The sequence below is a fragment of the Sarcophilus harrisii genome, chromosome 1, assembly GCF_902635505.1.
Source record: "Sarcophilus harrisii chromosome 1, mSarHar1.11, whole genome shotgun sequence".
Classification (NCBI taxonomy): Eukaryota; Metazoa; Chordata; class Mammalia; order Dasyuromorphia; family Dasyuridae; genus Sarcophilus; species Sarcophilus harrisii.
In genome coordinates this window covers 566,335,707-566,356,862 of record NC_045426.1, presented here as the reverse complement: position 1 = coordinate 566,356,862, position 21,156 = coordinate 566,335,707, and the positions used below count along the sequence as shown (strand labels likewise).

General features: G+C 33.6%; 1 protein-coding gene across 2 annotated transcripts in view; it reads right to left on the bottom strand.

Moving 5' to 3' along the window:
- Positions 1 to 21,156, bottom strand: part of CNBD1 (cyclic nucleotide binding domain containing 1) — a 541,331-nt gene that overhangs the window by 38,809 nt on the left and 481,366 nt on the right. For both annotated transcript variants that reach the window (XR_004231043.1, XM_031946954.1), the window contains exon 11: positions 7,795 to 7,862. Coding sequence is in view for 1 of the 2 variants with exons in the window: in XM_031946954.1 (XP_031802814.1) it covers positions 7,795 to 7,862 (68 nt within the window). In the remaining variant the exon portion in view is untranslated. The remainder of the gene's footprint in view (positions 1 to 7,794; positions 7,863 to 21,156) is intronic.

Genomic DNA, 21,156 nt, shown 5'->3' with positions numbered 1-21,156 from the left:
CTTGTTTCCACATTATTTATAAAAAATCTATTTTTCATTCATCCCAGGCTCTGATATGAAAGAAATTATTTAGTTATTATAAATAAATTCAAGTATTTCTAATTTTTCTAAAATAATGTTAGAACAAAGGATAAAGGTATAAATTACTGATATAATCTTAAGACCTTGACAATAAATTAAGGCTATCCATATTGCTATCTTCTCTTATAATATCATTTAATGTATCAATTGAACATTATAGCCTGGCAAATTATCAGTTAAGAGATTAATTGGCCAGTCATACCTTTGGTACAGTACACTCTTATTTTCCTCTTTAAAAACAAACAAAAATAACAATTTGAAAAGCCTTCCTCTTCACCCTAATATTTGGTGTTTTGTATGTATTTCATTTGTATCTGTCATCCTCAGTATTTGCTATATATGTTTCTTGTTATGAAGGTAAATGTATCTAAACAGACCATTAGGGAAGTTTTTATGACCTCTTTGGTTTGAGAAAAATAACATTTACCTATGTTTGAGCCAAAACAGAGTCTTGTAATTATAGCTACCTTAACATAACTCCCAGGATTACCTGCTCCTATGTGCTTCCTGCTTTATTTGTCTGCTTCCTTGGGAGGTCTCCCTTTCATTATGACCGCCTCTTCTAAGAATATCTTTTATTGAAGGAGCACCCTCATTTTCTTGTCTAGGTCTGACCCAAGAAAAATTTTAAAGTCCCTGCTAAGTTAATGAACATGTGTTGTATGTTTGATTCTTTAAAAACTTAACCAATAGACTCAGCCAGATTCTACAAGGATAACACAGGAAAGAAAATACCCGGGGATCCCACATCACTGAAATTGCTTAGTTTCATAGCATTAAAGAATCACAAAAATATCAGTGGTCATTCGACTGCTACTTATTCAAATATCTAGTCATGCCCAAGCCATTGCTGCCTTCAATCTGACCTCTTCCTTCACTGGAACACAAACTCCTGAATTTTCCTAATGATCATTCACTAGATCTATCACTATTTCTATTGTAATCCAGGTTTCTCAGATTTCCCCAAATCAATTTTCTCCACTTAGACCTTCCTGTTCCCTTGTACTCTACACTTTGACTTCTAGCTCTCATTTATTCATTGCCTTCTCCTATGAAAGGGCAACTATGTGGCTCTGTGACTGGCTCACATTGAGGAAGAGTCACCATCTTCCTGAGTAGAAATTATTACCAGTGTGACCCTGGGCAAATCACTTAACCCTGTTTGCCTCAATGTCTTTATTTGTAAAATGAGCTGGACAAAAACATGACAAACCAATCCAGTATCTTTGCAAAAAAAAAATTAACAAAAAATGGATCATAGAGTCAGACATAGCTAAATAAGTGAACAACTATTAAAATTTAAGCATCTTGAAAAAAATTAGCTATTTATCCTGTCTTTTAGATCCCTAGTGTTTAGCACAATGCCTGAAATATCATAAGCATTTAAAACTACTGCATTCTCTCACTCATTTATTCATTCATCTAGTATTCATAAATTTTTTAGTGAAAAGAATTCTTTCCAGGAACCAAAGTCACCTGTCTACGACTTAGTATAGATCAGTTCTGTGGAGCTTTCTCAGGTACATATAAGTGAAGTGACTTGCTTGAAGTCACAGAGATGCTAATTGTCAGAGACTAGATATGAATCAAAGTCTTTTGAATTCCAAGTCCAGTTTTCTATCTACCATGCTATGCTTCCTTCCATTATTGAGTTAATTTGCACCTGCTTTATATTACTTATATAAAGTAAGTTTATATGTTTATGTTGTGTCACTCACTCCCTGAAAAGGGAAGTTCCTTGAGGTCACAGATTATTAATTATTTATTAAAATAAAATTCAATGGGAATAAATGTATCTTATACTTGGGCACAAAAAAATCAACCTCAACATGTTTAATGACAAAGGCATGTTTAGATAGGAGTTCTTTTGAAAAAAAATGTGGCTGTTATACAACGGCATGATCAATGTGAGTCACTAGTAAAACAAAACAAAAAGTAAAGACAACTATGTTAATCTTGGGTTACATTTAGAAAGGCATACTTCCAGGAATAAGGCAGCACTATAGTAGTAGTGCCACTCTACTCTGTCCTTAGCAGACCTCAGTAAAAGTCTAATGTTTTCTTCAAGGAACTGTAATAAATAACAATTATTATCCTGGAGAACATCCAGAGAGGAACTGAAACTTCTTGAGTCCAAGTATTGTGAGGAGTTGAGAAAGAATTAAGTATGTTTAACCTAAAAGAGATTTGGAGTAGGGAAAGATGTGGTGGAAATAGAACAAAAATGGTAACAGTTTTCAAGTTGTCCTCAAGAGTCATTGGACTTTTTGATTGGCTTCAAAGAGCAAAAATAGTAAAAGATGCAGACAAGGAAATTTAGGCTTCATGTCAGGGGAAAAACTCCCTATTAGAACTGTTTAAAACTGCACCGAGCAATTTTGAGAAGTGCTAGGTTTCCCCATCCACAGACGCTGGTATATTATAATGAGAATTCTTTTTATGAATGGGTGGGACTGATGATGGTAGTAGCCTCTCCCCATGCTTTCATTTTATGATTCTACAAATCAGTGAAATATACATGTATTCATGATAAATTTTGTGGTCCTTTAACCTTATTATTCTTTTTTTAAGTTGCTATTTTGCATTATAAGGTTTTTAAAGGGAGGGTCCTTCCTTGTACACGTAACTTCCTGGAATTGTCTAACATTGCCAGTTCCCCTTTTTAAGAGCCTGGGTTTTATATTATTCATATCCATATCCTCCTACCCATCTGTTGGAGATTTTTACAGTCAAACATTTCCACTGGGGACTGGAGAGGGGAAAAATGGAAATGAAATTCAAATCAGTTAATCTGCATAGATGGAAAAACTCTCTTTTGGATTGTGATTCTCTGCTTTGTCAGTGTTTATAGCTGTGCTTCTTCGCCTCGTTCCAGAATAGCTATTCTTTCTCTGTCAGCTATAGATAAATTGTCCTGTGTCCAGCTATTGTTTTCCGGAATTCTACAGCTATCCTGAATGACGTCTAGTTATGCATTACTTTGTCATTATTATGGGGTTAATGTTGATAATAAATCTGATGAATCAAAATCTTATATTAGAAAGCATGCAAATAAGTAATGAGTTTGTATTTTTTTGGCTTCCCAGTATAAGCAGGTTGCCACATTCTATGAAATCTGCATCGTTAATGTGGCCTCTGCACATACTGGGTAGAATACATTGAAATAGTCCAGATGTGACAGATACATGAATCCCAGTGAGATAATCTATCCTGGAGAAAATCCCAGAGCCTTATGGTGAGCCAAAGATTGGGAGTGGGGGGAGAAAGCAGTTGAGGTTACATGATACATAACTTGTCCAGAAGTAATAATGCAATACTGTTAGGTCTGTCTTATTTTTTAATATAATGCATAACATAACCACCTTTGCAAAATGCCACTGGGCAAATGTATAGCCCAAAATAAACCCAATGTATCAAACAAAAAAGTCATCTTTAATTAAGATATCAATTAAAAAATGCTCAGCTGAACAGATGCCCCTTGCTCTGTGCCCAGAAATTCAGTGAAGGGGAGTTTTTCAGGTCATGAGAAAAACAGAGGGCAACAGCCTAAAGGATTTGGGGCAATTAGCACAGGCTCTCTGGTAAAGGCACTTGTAGGCATCTGCTAAAGTTCAGTGATAGATCAGTACCATATAAGCAAAAAGATTCAAAAAGTTCAAATTGTTTAAAAAAAAGGACTTATTTAATTCATGTCTCAATTCCAACCTATACAATTTTCCATAATAATTCCAATTGCTGTTTAATCAATATTCATTATAGCTGTGGCCTTCATGAAAAACATAGCTCTACTTGAAGTTTATTATTATTTAGTTGGTACATTTTTATAATTCATGTTGAAACAATCATTTGAAAAATGAAATGCTGACTAAATATTAGGGATGCATTTCCACTAGCACGTGAGCTTTTTGAGACCAGCAACTATTTTTCTGTTTCTTTGTTTTTTGTCTTTTTGTATCTTCAGAACTTGATATTCAGTGTCTGGCACATGAAAGGCATTTAACAATTTTTTTAAAACTTACTGATATTTAAATATATAAAAAGTATACAAAGAATGTTTGATTCAAGGGTAATAAAGGATAAAATTACTTAACTGGCATTATTATGTTTCTAAAGGACAGTATACGCTTTGTCTCATTTGACTTTCACGTTAATCCTATGAGAGTAGAATGTATAAATATTATTCCCACTTTACAGATGAGAAAACTAAAATTCTGAGATATCTCTAGATCCTACAAGTAACAATTGTCAAAATCTTGGGCCCAACCCCAGCTGTGCTTTTACCAAGTACAGCATGCTTTCTGAAGGTTGAAACACACTGAATGTCATGACCATGTTGTTCTTTAAACATCTGTAGTGTATATAGCTTAGTTAGAAGAAGATTGAAATATAAATAATACATGTCATAAATAAATAGAATTCATCCACCTGCACATAATTTCCCAGGAACTGAATTAAGGAAAAGAAAAGAAAAAAAAAAAAAAAAAAAGAATCCTCAACTCTAAATCTATGATCATGTGGCTCCATTTCCACTTCAGGCTACCTTTAAAAAAAAGCACATTTTTTTATGTATTATACAGTTCCTATTTTAAGGAAAGGATCATAAGGAAAGTATGTTGGGTTTTATACCTTATAGATTCTTAGGGTCTCCCTCATTTTCCTTGATGTTCCCCAAATGAGGCAGTGTGGTTACAAATCTTGGAAGATCAGAATCTCCAAGACTTCACAGTTGCAGGTGACTAAGTGTGCTATGGAAAGCAATATGGCATACATATGTTGCTTACACTATTTTTGCAGTAATGATCTAGACTCAAGGGGCAGTACCCATAATTGTACTGAAATTCCTTAACCAGACAAAATGTTAATTTCTTCAGTTGCAAAATGGGGATAATGCCTATGCCATTTATTTCAAGGGGTTGTGAGAATCACACAAAATAATACCTTTAAAGCACTAAGATTTCATCATCATCATCATCCTGAGTATTAAAAGTATGACAGGAAAAAGGTTGAGCTGATCATCTTGAGGCAGTGAGGTATCATAAAGAATAGTCTTTTGAGCACACTATTGAATGAAAAAAGGAAGGAAAGAGGGAAGGAGGGAAGGAAGGAGGGAAGAAAGGGAGGGAAGGAAGGAAAGGAAAGAGGGGGGAGGAAGGGAGGGAGGGAGGGAAGAAGGAAAAATCTAAAGGAATATTCGTAAATTGCCTTACATGTCTTAAAGTTCTTATAAATATTAGCTATTTTTAATTATTACCAAACCTAGTGATATGAACTCTTCTAAAACAGAGCCTCTAATTTCATTTTAGATCTTCAAAGACTGGCATAAAGATTTGTATATGATAGGCACTTAAATTTCCATTGAATATTTTTGAATGAGTGATAGTAGTAGTGTGATTTTTTTTTTCCTTGAAAATGTGTTCTTGTGAAAATTGAAATTAATCAATCAACATACATTTATTAAGTGCCATTATATACCAGACACTGTGTAAAGAACTGGGAATGCAGTAAAAGGCAACAATCTTTTCTCTCAAGGAGCTTACAAACTAATGGAAGATAACCTATAGTGAAGAGAGGAAAGTTTTCTTAAGGATAAGAAAAGGTGGCAAATAAGACCAGAATGAAAATGAACTTTCATTTAATTTTCCCAATAGCTTTCCACTTAACTTGGAAACAGTCTTCCAGTATGAAAAGTTTAGATTTATGTCCTGAGGAATTGCAGCTAAATGCTTTGCTCTTTCACAATCTTTCCTTACCTTAGTAGTAATCAGACTATTGGCTCTCACTGCTGTCACTAGTTGTACTCTTCTATAGAGGAAACAACTAACTTGATTCCTCCTAATATATTGTACTGAATTTAATGGGAGTTCCTGAGGGTAAAAAATCAGGTCTTTATTAACTTAGTCTAATATTTAACTTGATTCATGCTATTTTAAATCACTTTTACTCTCTCTCTCATTCTTCCCCTCTATGTGCAAGCATACTTCTCACCTTTAGTCTTAAGTAAACTTCCAGGGGTCCTCAAACTATGGCCCGCGGGCCAGATACAGCAGCTGAGGGTGATTATCCCCCTCAACCAGGGCTATGAAGTTTCTTTATTTAAAGGCCCACAAAACAAAGCTTTTGTTTTTACTATAGTCTGGCCCTCCAACAATCTGAGGGACAGTGAACTGGCCCCCTATTTAAAAAGTTTGAGGACCCCTGCTAGGCTTATGTCCTCAACTCTTAGAATTTATTTACAATACCCACCCACCCCCATCAAACTTTTGTACATCTCCATACATGAGTGTGTGTGTGTGTGCATGTGTGTGTGTTTGTGCCAACCCAGAACTAAGCTCTCTATGTAGCCATTTTAACTCAGTTCTATCACTGGAGAAGTCTTGTTTCTTTGTTATTTTGTGTGTTAGATCTATGAGTGCTGAAAAATTAGCACACTTTTTCAGTGAATTATTTTTACAGTTTTTATTAAATTTCCTATTATTTTCTTTCTTTCTATCTTTTTGGGCCCATTATTGTTGTTTCCTTTTAGTCATTTCAGTTGTATTCAATACTTTATGACCCTATTTAGGGATTTTCTTAGCAAAGATACTGAAGTGGTTTGCTATTCACTCCAATTTATTTTATAGATGAGTTAAACTGAGGCAAACAGGGTGAAGTGATTTTCCCAAGGTCACATATATAGCAGATATCTAAGGGCAGATTTGAACTCAGGAAAACTCAATTCCTATCTCCAGGACTGGTCTTTGATCCACTGCACTACCAAGCTACCTTTTTTGGGCCTTAGGAATTAGGATATATATTAATTTCATAAAATCACAGTTACCTTACATTTATACAAGCCAGTGCCCTGTCTAATAAATCCCATTTTTAGCATGCTAAAATCCACAAAAGTTGTTTAAATGTGTACATGACAGTTTGGTTTATATAATTTTATCAAAGATAATCAGTTAACTACTGTTGCCTACTTAATAGGTGTAGGGGCCATTTTAAGAAACAAATTATAAATCAACCTGAGAACAATTGCCAAACAACAAATGCAAAATAATGTGTCCAAATATATCTGCTCTAGGGGGAGTCAAGAATACTGAAATTTTTTTTGCACTAAATTGTAAGCCTGCTAACACTGAAGACTACTTTTCTTCACTAGGGCATATAGTCCTTGATGTTGCAATTAGAATAATGGCATGTATCCTACAGGTGAGTTATAAATATTAATTTGTAAAAATAAGCATAATAGTGCTATTTTATAACCACAACATAATATTTCATTCATGTTGTAGGCAAGGAATATTAAAAATAGAATGGTGAAGCTTTAGAAATAGCAGTTCTGAAAGTCGTCCTATGTTTTGAAAGGATTGAAATGAGCTTTTTAAACAAGGCTCTTTTTTTGTGTATTTTTGTTGTGACTAGAATATGACAATTTATATAGATTACTGGAGATTCTCATGTTATCTGTCAAAAATATTGCCATAACCAAAAGAACACACATATGTAGGTGGATGAGTTGACAAAACATATTTCATTCATTTTTTCTCCTTCATTCTATTATATCCTTCCCCCCTCAAAAAAAAGATTGATTCTTATATTGTACTTCATATAATATACAGCATTTTCTCTTAAAGTCCTATAAAGTTTAATGCCAATCCAAGTATAAAACTTTTTCTGTGTTTAATCTCCTATAGTGTTTTACCTCAAATAAACCTGCAACATTTTACTTACATCTGTGAGATAGCCAAAAGTTTGCTCAGCTGTTTGAAGCACCAGTTTCCGGGTCACCCAATCTAATTCTAAAGAGGGAGGAAAAGAAATGAAGCTTTCAACAATTTCAGTATGAACTGAAAGAAGCTATTGACAAGTCAAAAAAATGATCATATAGACTTTGTCATTACTAAGTTATTTATCAAGTCATTTAACTAATTATCAATTTATATCTAAATGCCATTCTAAAATATTAATCCCATTTATCCAAAGAGTGAGCTAGATTATTTTTTACAAGACATTATCACAGTGAATTACAGCTACTTCTAGAATTAGAATCTGAACTACAGAAAGTACTTGCCATCTTCTTAGCCACATTGTTTGGGACACAATAATAATAAGCTAAAGCCAAAGTGTTTTTTGTTGTTGTTGTTGTTGATGTTTGTTTTGTTTTGTTTTATGCTTATCCACTAGGTTTTCTATTTTCTCAGAGATAAAGTTTTTCTCACAAGATAGTAAATTATCTAATGTGGATGAGGCAGCAAAAATGTATCAATGTTATTTGAAAAATAAATCAAACATTACAATTGTATACCCTCCTAATAATAATATATCAAGTATATTATATATTGAGTACTGTATATATCAGGTATATTGTATATTGAAGACAACATTGGTAGACAATGGTATGTTGGAGATGGCATGGAATTTGGAAAAAAAATCTGTGAATATTAATTCTGATACTTTGTAATCTTGGGCAAGTTTGCTTGGGCAAGTTGTATTAATTAATAAAATAAAAGATTTTAACTCAACAATTTACAAGGTCCCTTTTATCACTGGACTTATGACACTATCATTATCATTACATAATTTTCCCAAAGTATCAAATAATCATTAAAGGACCCAATAATTAACACAACTATTCCACTTGGAGAAGGTAAGATTGTGAAATATTAAATATAGACATGTGGATGAATGAATTGGAAAGCATCGGCTAGAGGAAAAACAGAAAAAAGAAAGAATATATAAAATATGTGTATATATATATACATACATATATATACACACATATATATATATACACTACCTTATTTCTAATAAATTATAAGAAATTCCATTAAACTCTTAATCTATTATAATAGTATTGGGTAATCTTGGATTCCTGAAGGCTGATGACCCCAAAAATGTCAATTAACCTCCTGTAATACAAATGTCTTAATTTGTAAAATAAAATGGTTGTCTTTTGGACTTCTAATTTATCTTTTAGCAATAATATTAATAAATCCCTATGGAGTCTTTCCATGTATACTTCATAAGCATATTAATAATCTTAGAATAGGCTTTTGTATAACAATAAATTATAAATGGTTTTAGGATTAGTTTTTATAAAATAAAAAACTTTAGAAAGAATCAAAAACAATATCAAGTATCAAGAAAAAGTATGGTTAAGAAGAAAAGATTATGGCCATTCTAATATCCTTTGTTTAAACAAGTGGACTATAACATCATAAGTGAACCAAAGGAAGATATGGACTCAATAAGAGAACTTGAAATGATGCAAAACTTATACTAGAATGAGATGATCAAAGGAGCAGAGACTCCTCCAACTAGCATACAACTGATCTTCATGTGAAGCAAAGATATATTGCATTCAAGAGTAAAACTAGCACTTGCAAAATACTATGAATGATAACAGAGAATAGAAATAGTAGTGTCCCTCAAAATAATGAAAAGCTGTTAATAGCAAAATTAACCTACAAAGAAGATGATGTGACCCATTTAAGTCACGTTAGAGAATATTTGAATAAATCAAAAAGAACAGTGACATAAATGACATATAAGTAAAAGTGACACATAAATGATATTATTTCTATTATATGAATAAATCAAAAAGAACAGTGACATAAATGACATATAAGTGAAAGTGACACGTAAATGTTATTATTTCTATTAGCATCTAGTATCATCAGCATCAAGAATTAAATCTTGTTCACAAGGAAACACAGTACCAATGAGGTATTGTCATAAAATCTTTTATTAAATCATCAGTGCAAGAATCAAAGGCATCTTAGATTAAAAAAAATGAGAACACTGGTAGATAATTCCTAGTTAATTGTCTAAAAAAAGGCCATTTTCAAAAATTATACAGCTAAAATAATTAGCAGATAATATTCTGTTTCATAAGATATTTTATTAAAAATAAGAGCCACAGCAGAGCCAAGATGGCGGAGAAGGCACATGCGACTTTCTAAGCTCTTCTCTTACCCTCTTTATCAATATTATATCAAGCCTCAAAAATAGTCTTGACTGCTACAATTCGTAAAGATAAGAAGTATAACAACTCACCAGCAGAAGAAAATCTGCAGTCTCACCAAAAAAGGTTTGTCCCAGGGCCGGAGTTGGGGGGAAGGGAGGGGAGATCAGCACAGACTGGGAGAGAGATTAGTTTCCAAGGGCAGCCTCAAACCAGAAGTGAGAGAGGAATGCAGGGTTGGTTCAATATCAGGAAAACTATCAATATAATTGGCCATATTAATAACCAAATTAACAAAAACCACATGATCATCTCAATAGATGGAAAAGCATTTGAAAACCAACATCCATTCCCATTAAAAAAACACTTGAGAGTATAGGAATAAATGGACTTTTCCTTTAAATAATCAAACAGCATCTATTTAAAACCATCAATAAGCATCATATTTAATGGGACAAACTGCAACCATTCAATAAGATTTGTGAAACAAGGTTGCCCACTATCACTGTTATATTTAATATTGCATTAGAAATGCTAGCTTTTTCAATAAGAGCTGAGAAAGAGATTAAAGGAATAAGAATAGGCAAAGAGGAAACCAAAATCATTCTTTGATGATAAGATGATATACTTAGAGAACCCCAGAGATTCTACTAAAAAGTTATTAGAAATAATCCACAACTTTAGCAAAGTTGTGGTTTAAAATAAAAACCCACATAAGTCACAATTCTTATATTCAATAACAAAATCCAAAGCAGAGTTACAAAGAGAAATTCCTTTAAAGTAACTACTGATAATATAAAATATTTAGGACTTTATTTGCCAAGGGAAAATCAAAAACTTTATGAGCAAAAACAGACCATTTTTCACACAAATTAAGTCGATCAAACCAATTGAAAATATTAAATGCTCGATATGGCAAGCAAATATAATAAAGAGACAATATTAATGAAAAGTAATCTATTTATTTAGGCCATACCAATCAGACCCCAAAAAACTATTTTAATGACCTAGAAAAATAACAAAAAATTCATATGGAAAAACAAAAGGTCAAGAATTTCAAGGGAATTAATGAAAAAAAAAATCAAATGAAGGTGGCTTAGCTGTACCAGATCTAAAATTATATTATAGAGAGCAAAAAAATATATATTATAGAGTTACCAAAACCATTTGGTATTGGCTAAGGAATAGATTAGTTGATCAGTGGAATAGGTTAGGTTCAAGGGACAAAACAGTCAACAACTATAGCAACCAGTCTTTGAAAAAAAGACCCCAGGGAAAGAACTTACTTCGACAAAAATTGCTGGAAAATTGGAAACTAATATGGGAAACTAGGCCTTGATCCAACCTAACACCGACACCTAGATAAGGTCAAAAATGGGTTTGACCCAGGATAAAGAATGAAAATTAATAAATTAGAGGAACACAGGATAGTTTAACCTCAGACCTTAAAAGGAAGGAATTTAAAAAGAAAATTGAGATCATTACTGATCACAAAATAGAAAAATTTCAACTATACCAAACTGAAAAATTTTGTACAAATAAAACTAATGCAGACAAGATTAGAAGGGAAAAAATGGGAAAATATTTTACAGTCAAAGGTTCTGATAAAGGCCCCTATTTCCAAAATATATAGAGAATTAACCTAATTTATAAAAATCAAGCCAGTCCAATTGAAAATGGTCAAAGGATATGAAAGACACCTGATGAAGAAATTGAAACTATTTCTATCATTGAAAAGATGCTACAAGTCATTATTAATCAGAAAATGCAAATTAAGAAACTCTAAGATACACTAAACCTGTCATATTGGCTAAGATGACAGGAAAAATACTGATGATTTTTGGGGGGAAAACTGGGACGTGATACATTGTTGGTGGAGTTTAAAAAACCAATATTCTGGAGAGATTTGAAACTATGTCAAAAAGCAAACTGTGCATACCTTTGATCCAGCAGTGTTACTACTTTATATCCCAAAGAGATCATAAAGAAGGGGGGACCTTATGTGCACGAATGTTTGTGGCAGCCCTTTTGTAGTGGTAGAAACTGAAACTGAGTGGATGCCCATCAGTTGGAGAATGGGAATAAATTGTGGTATATGAATATTATGGAATAATTTTGTTCTGTAAGAAATACCAACAGGAAGATTTGGGCCTGGAGAGGCTTACATGAACTGATGCTGAGTAAAACAAGAGGGCCAAGATCATTATATACTTCAACAACAAAACATATGATGACCAATTTGATGGACTTGGCCATTCAGCATTGTGATTAACCAAACATTTCCAATGGAGCAGTAATGAATAACGATACACCCAGTGAAAGAACCTTGGGATGATAAAACCATTACATTGAATTCCCAACCCCAATTTGTGCCCACCTGCATTTTTTATTTTTCAATAATTGTAAATTAATCAAATATAATTGTACTGTCTGATTTTTTTGTAAAAAATAATGGTTTGGCATGTATTTATTGTGTATCTAATTTATATTTTAAACATTTAAATCTACTGGTCATCTTGTCATCTGGGGAGGGGATGGGGGAAAGAGGGGAAAATTGGAAAAGATTTGGAATTGTCAATGCTGTAAAGTTACCCATAAATATAACCTGTAAATAAAAGGCTATTAAATAAAAAAATAAATAAAAATAAAAGTAATAAAGACAAATCTAAAAAAACAAAATAAGAGCCACATTAATTCTGGATGCTGTATGGATCACTTGACTTCAAATAATAAAATAAAGATTTAAAAGTTCCCCTAAAATATCTACTACACAAATATTTAAATAATATTTAAGAATCTATGAAATATATGACTATTGAGAAGATTGTCTTCAACTATATTCTGAGTATTGATTTTGATAAAGCCATAAAACAGGTAAACATGTCTACTAACAATGTTCAAAAGTGTTTTGGAGAATGTCTTATGTAGAGATCAAATTGAAGGATTTTCTAATGATAAAATTTTATAAATGTATTTATTCAAAAATTACTTTGCTCTAATCATATAAAAACCTAGAACAATGCAGAGCATCATCAAATAAATGGCACTTAAAAGATATTTCTCTAATCATAAGCAAGTGAGAAACAAAATAATTGATAAGCACATATTACCCAGATAACTGTTTTGTTATTAAAGAAGTAGCCCAGGAGAGTTAGTATATAAGCTTGTTTGTGTGTGTACGCATATCTGCACAGACATACTTACCTTGATAGGTGTTGATGTTGGACAGTGAGCTGCACCCAGAACTGATTAACTGATTGGATTAAATGTCATTTAAGGAACTGTGCTGTACTTCCAATAATCCCCAACTTCTTAAAAGAGCAAAATATCTATCTACCCATCCATCTATCTCTCTGTTTGTTCATCTATCTTTAATTACAACATTTCCTTGGTAAAATTATATAGCTGTAAATTAGGGGATACCAAGGTATATCCAAAGGGATAATTAAAAGATATAGAATTTAAAGAGTCTGTAGTTTGTTAGAGAGCTTTTATAAACAAGAGGTGTTTAAGTATTCATTGAGTTCACACATTTGGGAGATTTCAGGGTTTAATATAAAATATCTGAATTCACACATCCCTTGAAGCTCTTAGGGCCAGAGAGCAAGCTAGGAGATATCCCACAATTCCACTCTCAGAGAAGCAGCATAAATACAGCTCCAGTGAGCCATTTGAGAGTTTTTACTTGGGAACATTCCCAGGGGTCAGAGAGGAGCACTCTGGGAGGAAGCCCACAAGCCCTCTCTCCAAGGCAAGAGAGATTCATTGCATCTTCCACCTTGGTGTTGGCTGGAGGCTGAAGAAAGCAGAGGCAGAGGCAAAGGACAAAGCTGCAAGAGCTCTTAGAACCAAGGAGAGAGAGCAGAGGTAAAAGCTAGGGACAATCATCAAGAGCTCTTGGAACCAAGCAGAGAGATAAGCCTCTGAGCTAAGCAGGCCCAAGGAAAGAGACAAGACTTGGAAGGAGAAAATAAATGTTTGCATTTTATCAGCTGGCTGCATTGTGGGTGATTATTCCCATGTAACTGAAACTAAGGCTGCCTCCAGAAAACCTCCCCAAGAAACCTGCTCCCAGAGAGAACCTTCATCTTATATTATAAAGAAGAAAAACACCACAATGTTGCACTTGTCTCCAGCCCAATCTGTAGCCTCCTCTGAGAAGAGTAATAGTACTGTCCTTTTACTCAATGATGAACATTCTCACACCTGCTCATACCCAGACATTCCAGTAATCAGTCTGAAAACTTTTAGTCATCATCAAAACCACACTTGCCCACTTGATTCCTTATTTTCATTCCCTTTAACCTTCCCACACCAACGTTTTCAAGTTCCTGCCCACTGCACTTTGGAATGTCTATTTCATAAGCCACAAACTTCCCTTTATCCTTCATCATTTTCTCTCCCACTCCTTCCAACTTCTAGCTATTATAAAAAACTGGATTCCCCAATAGTACAGCCTCTGTGGCCACCTTCAGCACTAATGACTACTTGTATTCATTTTTCTCAGGTCACTGGTCAAGGTAAGGGAATTGGAATATTTCTTGCTTCTCATTGCTGATTCTAAGTTCTCCCCCACCTCCAATACTGAGGTATCTCTCCTATTGCATTATACATGCAATTCATATTTATTACTCAATCAAAATCCTAGTAACTTATAATATAGACCTTTAGGTCACTTTTATTACTTCCTCAATGATTTTCAATTCTGGTTCACATTTTTTTCTCTTCCTCATTTCCTGACCTCCTACTTGGAGACTCCATTATACATAACCTCATAACCAATGAGTTCTTCAACTTACTTTTTATGATTTACTCCTATACGTCACTTGAATTATACACAAAAATGGTCATATCCTTAATCTTTCCATCACCCACAAATGCATTACAAACCCCTTATCTGACTATCTTCTATAGGCTTTCTACCTCTTCAGTTGCTTTCCATTACTAAACTGTATTCTTCATCAAATCTCATTACCTTCACTCTTCTAACCTTTCAATTCTCTCTCAGGTAATGATCCTTTCATTAGCAACTTTCTCCTTTTTTTCCCCTATCTTGATCTATTGGAGAATCAGTTCAGTTTTTCACTGTCATCTTCTCTTGACTCAGCTCCCTTATTATATTTTTATTTCACTCTTCCAAGCCTCAACTCTTGGATCAAACTCACCACCTGTTATTTTTTCTCCTGCAAATGTGTGCTAAATGATTATAAAGCAATTACATAGGCATTCATATTTGGTATACAAGAAATCTACATTGCACAAGCTCAACTGGGCTCTCACTGCTGCTTTATAATCCTATTATGCCTCCCTAATCAACTGAATATCTCTCTTTAAATCTTTTCATTCCTACTTAAATTTCTTATTGGTCTCTTCCTTCTTATCCTCTTTGCTAGGAGCATTGTCTCATATTTTACCCCCAAAATTTGAGATCATTTGCTATAATTGAGGCTAATTACCATTCTTTCTACAAACTCCCTCTACCTCCTACTTTATCTTACATATTGTTTTCTGCTACTATCCTATCCTTTATTCTTGTCTTACATACAATGGCTTTGACATTTACCAAAGCTAACTCCCCCAGAAGTAATCCTATTCTATTCTATACATTTTTCTCCAACAGAATTTCTTCCTCTGTCATTGTTACTCTACTGTTTATTTTCAGTTTCCTCTTGTCTAATAGCTTTTTCTCTATAGCCACAAACATGCTCATTCATGTCTCCCCAATCCTTCTATCTTCATTAATCTATCTTCTAATCTATCTAATTTTCCATCCTCTATCATACTATACATCTTATGTCCTTTGTGATTAAACTACTTGAAAAGGACTTCTATCCTCATACTTTCTCACACTCTTTATAATAGAGTTTTTCACCTTACCATCTCACTGAAATTGCTCACTCCAACATTTTAACTATTAATTATTTAATAATTAATCATTTTTAAATTAGCAAATACAGAGGCCTTTTCCAAAACTTCATTTGTTTATCACCCTCTTATCTTTGGTGCTCTTTACTCTAGATTTTCTTGCCTGCTTCTCCTCACACCTATTTGACCACTCTTTCAGTAGCCTTTGTTGGATCCTCCTCCAATGAATGTCCTTTAACCATAGGTGTCTCTCAGGGTGCTGTTGTTTATTCTGCTTCTATGTTACTTTGCTTGGATCAATTGCCATCTCTATGATGATGACTCTCAAATCTACCTTTCCTGCCCCAGTTTTCCTGCTGATCTACAATTTTATATGTCCAACTGCCTTTCAAACATTTTAAACTGGATGTCCAGGCTTAAACTTTACATGTCCAAAATGGAACTCCTTATCTTCCTCCCAGCCCTGCACTCCCCCCAGCCCTGCCTTTCCTGTTACTATAGAGAGCATCCATACAGAATCTCGGGCTCCCAAACTATTTTTCATCTTTCATTACTTAGTCTATCTCAATTCTTATAACAAACCTGTTGCTAAAGTTTATTGATTTGCCTATTATCTCTTGAATTTGTCCCTTCTCTCTCCTAAAACTACTACTACTCTGACATAGGCTCTCACCAATTCACTCCTGGACTAATGTAATAGCCTATAGAAGAAGAGTCAGTAATGGATCTGACTACCTCACATTTCTCTTTAACTGTATTGAAAGCCCTTCATTAATTTGACTGCCCCTATTTTCCAGTCATTTTATGTATTATTTTCCATTTTGGTCAAGACTTCCGGGGGGTGGAGCCAAGATGGCAGAGAGGACGTACATTTCTTTCTGACCTTCTCCTACAAACCTCAGACCAAATAACAAATTCAGTCTCTGAATTAGTTCTGGACTGGCAGAATCCATGAATATTGGGAATGCAACAAGTTACTAGCAGAAGATAATTTTGAAGATTGCCAGAAAAGGTTTGTTTTAATCAGGAACAGAAAGAGGCAGGCCAAGAGCAAGCAGGCTGAGCACAGATGGCAGCAGAGACAGCACAGAGTACCAGGGTGATGAGGTGGGGTAGATTCCTACAGGGAGGACTCTACCATAGTGTTGGCTACTCTGTCCTGGCTGCAAACCAGTAGATCAGCAGAGAAGTTATAAAACATCCAATGCAAATACAAAAGGTAAATAGTGAACCCAAAAGCACCAGAGTCTCACAGGACTTGGCCACACCCACCCAGCACCAGAAGTCAGTCTGCACTGATCCAGCACAGCCACTGCAATTTACAGAGGAAGCCAGAGCTTGTAGAAGAAACTTTGAAAACCTCCCCTGACCTAAAAACAGACATTAACATTTTTTTTTTAGTAAAAATCAAAGAGTACTCTGAAAATAGACAGTTTTACTGGTGAACGAGAAGAACAGACCCTGAAGAGACTAAAAGCAGATTGTCTCCAGATGAAGTCCCAAAAGCTGATAAAACCTGGTCCCCACACAAAGTTCTCCTAGAAGAAATTTAAAAGGATCTTAAAAGAGAGCTAGATGAAAAATGGGGGAAAAAATGAAAACTTTGGAGGAGGGTTTAGAAAAGGCATATAACTCATTAAAAGATAGATTTGATAAAATGGAAAAGGAAAACTCCCAGAAAAACAGAATTTGTGAAACAGAAAAAGAAAATAATTCCTTAAAAACAGAATTTATGAAATGGAAAAAAATCAATAGAACAAAACAACTCATTTAAAAATTCAGTTGGACAAAAATAAAAAGAAGTAAAAAAGTAAATGAAAATAATTCACTAAAATTCAGAATTGAACAAAGGGAAATGAATGACTCAATGAGACAATAAGAATCAATCAAGCTAAACCTCCCCAAAATGAAAACATAGACAAAAAATGTAAAATATCTAATTGGAAAAACAACTGACCTGGAAAATACATCTAGGAGAGATAATCTAAGGATTATTGGACTCCTTGAAAACTATGATGTAAAAAAGAGCCTAGACACTATTTTTCAGGAAATCATCAAAGAGAACTGCCTGAATGTCATAGAATCAGAAGGTAAAATAACCACTGAAAGAATTTACCAAACACCTCCTGAAAGAGAGCCCACAATTAAAACACCAAGGGATATTATGGCTAAATTTCAGAACTATCAGACCAAGATAAAAATATTACAAGCAGGCAAAAAGAAACAATTCAAATACTGAGGAGCCACAATATGGATTACTCATGACCTAGCAACTTGGAATTTAAAGGACAGAAGGGCCTGGAATCTGATATTACAAAAGGCAAGGGAACTTGGAATGCATTCAAGAATAAATTACTCTGCTAAAATGAGCATCTTTTTTTCAGGGAAGAAGATGGACATTCAATGAAACAGGTGAATTCTACTTATTTCTGATGAAAAGACCAGAGCTAAGCAAAAAATTTGACGTCCAAATATAGAGATCAAGAGAAGCATAAAAAGGAAAAAAAGAACTCTTAAGCACTGTATTTCTGTTATGGGTTTATATAGAGAGTGCATGTATAATTTGATTTTACTGCTATACTATAAAACAGAAATGTAAAGTGGAAAGGGGAATGTACTGGAAAAAAAGGGGAAAGTGGAGTTAAAATGAGGGAAATTACATCTCAAGAAGAGGCAAAGAAAACATTATAATTGAGGAAAAGAAGGAAGGGTGATGAACATTTTGTGAATCTTACTCTCATCAGATTTGGCTCAAAGAAAGAATATTACTCATATTTGGTTTCACTGAGAAATGTCTCTCATACTAGAGAAAAGTGGGAGGGGAAAGGGAAAAAGGGAAGGGGTAGGCTAAATAGAAGAGAAAACAAAAATAGTAGGGGAAAGGTAGAAGAAAGGAGGAGGGTCCCTAAAGGGGAAAACTGCTTGAGGCAAGTAAAGTATTCATAAGTACTCATTTGTAAAATACTGAGGAGGAGAGAAAGGGAAAAAAGAAAGAGAAAAGTATAATTTGGGATTTAAAAATTGCAGGAAATACTGAACTATTAGTTTTAACCATACATGTGAATGGGGTGAACTCTCCCATAAATTGTAAGCAGATAGCAGACTTGATTAAAAGCCAGAATCCTACAATATGTTGGTTACAAGGCTACAAGAAACACATTTAAAGCACAACCATACACACACACACACACACACACACACACACACAGAGAGAGAGAGAGAGAGAGAAAGAGAGAGAGAGAGAGAGAGAGAGAGAGAGAGAGAGAGAGAGAGAGAGTAAGTAAAGGTAAAAGGATGGCAGAATCTATTATGCTTCAGGTACAATAAAAAAAAAAAAAAAGGCAGGGGTAGTCATTCAAATCTCAGATCAAACAAAAGCAAAAACTGACCTAATTAAAAGAGATAAGGAATTAAACTATATCTTGCTAAAGGGTACCATAGACAATGAAGCAATGTCAATATTAAACATATATGCTCCAAGTCTTATACCATCTAAATTCCTAACGGATAAGTTAAGAGAGCTGCAAGAAGAAATAGACATCAAAACTATAATAGTGGGAGATCTCAACCTTGCTCTCTCAGAACTGGATAAATCAAACCACAAAATAAATAAGAAAGAAGTTAAAGATATAAATAGAATATTGGAAAAGTTAGGTATGATAGATCTTTGGAAAAAAATTGAATGGAGACAGAAAGGAGTACACATTCTTCTCTGCAGTTCATGGAACCTATATAAAAATTGACCATATACTAGGACATAAAGATCTCAAAATCAAATGCAGAAAGGAAGAAATAGTAAATGCATTTTTTAAATATCACGATGCAATAAAAATTACATTCCATAAAAGTCCAGGGGAAAATAGATCAAAAATAATTGGAAACTAAATAATCTCATTCTAAAAAATGAATAGGGTGAATCAGCAAATAATACACACAATCAATATTTTCATTCAGAAGAATGACAATAATGAGAAAACATACCAAAATGTGTGGGATGCAGCCAAACTGGTAATAAGGAGAAATTTTATATCTCTAGATGCTTACTTGCATAAAATAGAGAAAGATAAGATCAGTGAATTGGGCTTGCAACTAAAAAAGCTAGGAAAAGAACACATTAACCCCCCCACCCCCCGCAATCAAATACCAAACTTGAAATTCTAAAAATAAAAGGAGAGATCAATAAAAATAAAAATAAAAAAAAACAATTGAATTAAAAAATAAAACTAAGAGTTGGTTTTATGAAGAAAAAATGGATAAACCTTTAGATAATTTGATTAAAAAAGGAAAGAGAAAAATCAAATTGTTAATCTCAAAAATGAAAAGGGAGAAGTTTCCACCAATGAAGAGGAAATTAGAGCAATAAGTAGGAGTTACTTTGTCCAACTTTATACCAATAAATTTGACAACCTAAGTGAAATGGAGGAATATCTACAAAAATATAATTGTCCAGATTAACAGAAGAGGAAATAAATTACTTAAATAGTCCCATTTTTGAAAAAGAAATAGAACAAGCTATTAATCAACTCCCTAAGAAAAAATCCCCAGGACCAGATGAATTTACATGTGAATTCTATCAAACATTTAAAGAACAATTAGCTCCAATACTATATAAACTATTTGAAGAAATAGTTTACCTACCAAATTCCTTTTATGACACATACATGGTACTGATATCTAAACCAGGTAGGATGAAAACAGAGAAAGAAAATTATAGACCAATATCCCTAATGAATATTGATGCAAAAATATTAAATAAAATATTAGCAAAGAGATAACAGATAATCATCTCCAGAATAATACACTACGACCAAATAGGATTTATACCAGGAATGCAAGGCTGGTTCAATATTATGAAAACTATTAGTATAACTGACTATATCAATCACCAAATTTACAAAAACTATATGATTATCTTAATAGAGGCAGAAAAAGCATTTGATAAAATCTAACACCCATTCCTATTACAAATACTAGAGAATATAAGAATAAATGGACTTTTCCTTAAAATACTCAGTAGCATCTACTTAAAACCATTAGCAATCATCATATATAATAAGGATAAACTAGAACCATTTTTAATAAGATCAGGGATGAAACAAGGTTGCCCACTATCACCATTATTATTCAATATTGTATTAGAAATGGTAGCTTTGACAATAAGAGAAGAAAAAGAGATTAAAAGAATTAGAGTAGGTAATGAGGAAACCAAATTATCACTCTTTGCAGATGATATGATGGTATACTTAGAGAAACTTAGAGAATCA